The sequence below is a fragment of the Parus major genome, chromosome 12, assembly GCF_001522545.3.
Source record: "Parus major isolate Abel chromosome 12, Parus_major1.1, whole genome shotgun sequence".
Classification (NCBI taxonomy): Eukaryota; Metazoa; Chordata; class Aves; order Passeriformes; family Paridae; genus Parus; species Parus major.
In genome coordinates, this window is record NC_031781.1 from 5,432,646 (window position 1) to 5,434,720 (window position 2,075).

At 46.6% G+C, this 2,075-nt stretch overlaps 1 protein-coding gene across 1 annotated transcript; it reads right to left on the reverse strand.

Moving 5' to 3' along the window:
• Positions 1–261: 261 nt before the first annotated feature.
• Positions 262–1,958, reverse strand: SMIM4 (small integral membrane protein 4). The gene is made up of 2 exons (XM_015640711.2): positions 1,680–1,958; positions 262–607 (listed from the first exon to the last, which is right to left on the reverse strand). Exons 1-2 carry the CDS (start codon positions 1,828–1,830, stop codon positions 540–542), a joined length of 219 nt encoding a protein of 72 aa, XP_015496197.1. The 5' UTR covers positions 1,831–1,958; the 3' UTR covers positions 262–539.
• Between the last annotated feature and the right edge of the window lie 117 nt (positions 1,959–2,075).

A 2,075-nucleotide genomic window follows, 5' to 3' on the forward strand; every position in this document is an offset into this window, starting at 1 on the left:
GTGGGCAGCACAGCCCAAGCACACTGGTCACTTTCCAAGCACTGTGGGCTGAGCAGTAAATCTTGGCTCTCTTTATCCAGTTAAAATTGTCACACTGCAAAGAAAACAAATCGGCTGTCAGAGCAGTTCCCGTAAGTACAAAAGAAACTAACTCAAAATTACTATTTCTATTATGCTGAAATGGATGCACTGTGTAATGTTTCTTTCCCATTGGTCTTGTCACAAGGGGGTGTTTCACCAAGCTAACAAAAGCAACAGCCAGACTGTTTGCTCAGTTTAGTTTATTTAAAAGCACTAAGCAAACATTAAATTAGTGACAGAGGCCCAAATAGAATGAATTTTTCACTTCATTTAAATACAAATATTACAGATATGGAAGAACAAAACCGCCCAAACCATCTGAGTGTATTACACAAACGTGTGGATCGCAGTTCATGTTGCACAGCCAACATCTTCCACCACTGTCAACGTGGCACTGCTGCTGTTTTGGCACGTGTACAGTTGAAGCACTCAGGAGCTCCCCCTTGGAAGAGATTCAGCTAAAATTCCCCTTTCTCCATCCTTGCCTCATACAGTCTTTCAGATCTTTTCCTACGGTAAACATCATCTGCAGAAAAAGATGTTTTAGATTAGAGCTTCCCCACTGCAAAATGGTGTTAAATGCATGAATCCTGTAATCTCTTTTTAAACTTTTCAATCCAAATTTATCTTGCAGATGCTGACTGACAGGCAACTGGAAATTCAAACCAACATAAATCCTTATTACCACTTAAAATAGCTCATGTTCTCTCTCCCATATAGGTGAAAGTTCTTCCCATCAGTCCCAATGAAACGTTTTTCTAGGAAAACTAAGTTTCCAGTGAGAAACAGTTGTTTCTTGTCTACTTTCCCATGAGGGTAATTAAAATTAAAATGCCCTAACTAGCTGAAGGGAAATTAACTTATAGGCATGAAGTTAAAGCCTGAGGGCTTCCAGCCTGACTTTGGTATTCTGGTCTCTTTTATATAAACAACATACAGGAATATTCCCAACTCTATAGTTTTCCTGCCTCCCCACTCCCTGACACCATGTACAGTTGAGCTGATCCTTTCAGGGAAATACACAAAAATTTCTAGCAGGATTTATTAAAGTGAGAATGTCACATTAGAAATAAATACTTTGACTAATAGAAACTAAATGCCATTAGCCAAGTTGTCATGAGCCATCTTCATACTTATTTTTTAAGTTGTAAAAGTCATGTTTCAGATGATACCACACCTCTGCTTAAATGCTGGCAAACCTCATGAGTCTTTTTCAATGATCGTAGAATGCTTTATGTTGATAGGGGACCTTAAAGATCACCTTGCTCCATCCCCATGGATAGGGACACTTTCTGATAGACCAGTTTTCTCCAAGCCCCATCCAGCCTGGCCTTGGACACTTCCAGGGCTTCTCTGGGCAACCTGTGCCAGGGCCTTGCAATCCTCAGAGGAAAGAATTTTTTTCCTAATATCCAATCGAAATGTACCCTCTTTCAGCTAAAATTGTATTCGGCACTCTAAACTCAGGATTTTTTTTCTGTTTCTGCCCCGTGTTTCTGCTGGGGAGGCAGAGCCTGAAGGGCCCCATTCTCTCCGAACACGAGCGGTGTCTGAGGGCAGGCCGGGGCACTCCAGCCCGGCCCGGGCCCCGCACTCACAGAAGGTCTCTCCGCCGACGCGGACGTTGATCATGAACCACTCCATGGCTCCGCCGAGCACGAAGAAGAAGGGCAGGAACCTGTAAAAGCCAAAGCGCCGCTGCCCGGGCACCAACTTCAAAAGGCGCTTCACTCTCTCGCTGACCAGCATAGCCAGGCAGCGCCGCCGCCTTCGCCCTTCCCGGGTGGAGAGAACAGAGGGGGCGTGTGAGAGGCGGAATGGGACGTGCCGCAGTCACACCGTGGCCGCAGCCGGTGTCGGGCGAGGAGCGGCCCCGGCCCGAGGTCTCCCAGGGGGTCTCTCAGGGGGTCTCAGGGGTCCCAGGGGTCTCTCAGGGGGTCTCTATGGGAGTCCCAGGGTCTCTCAGGGGTCTCTCAGGGGGTCTCAGGGGTCTC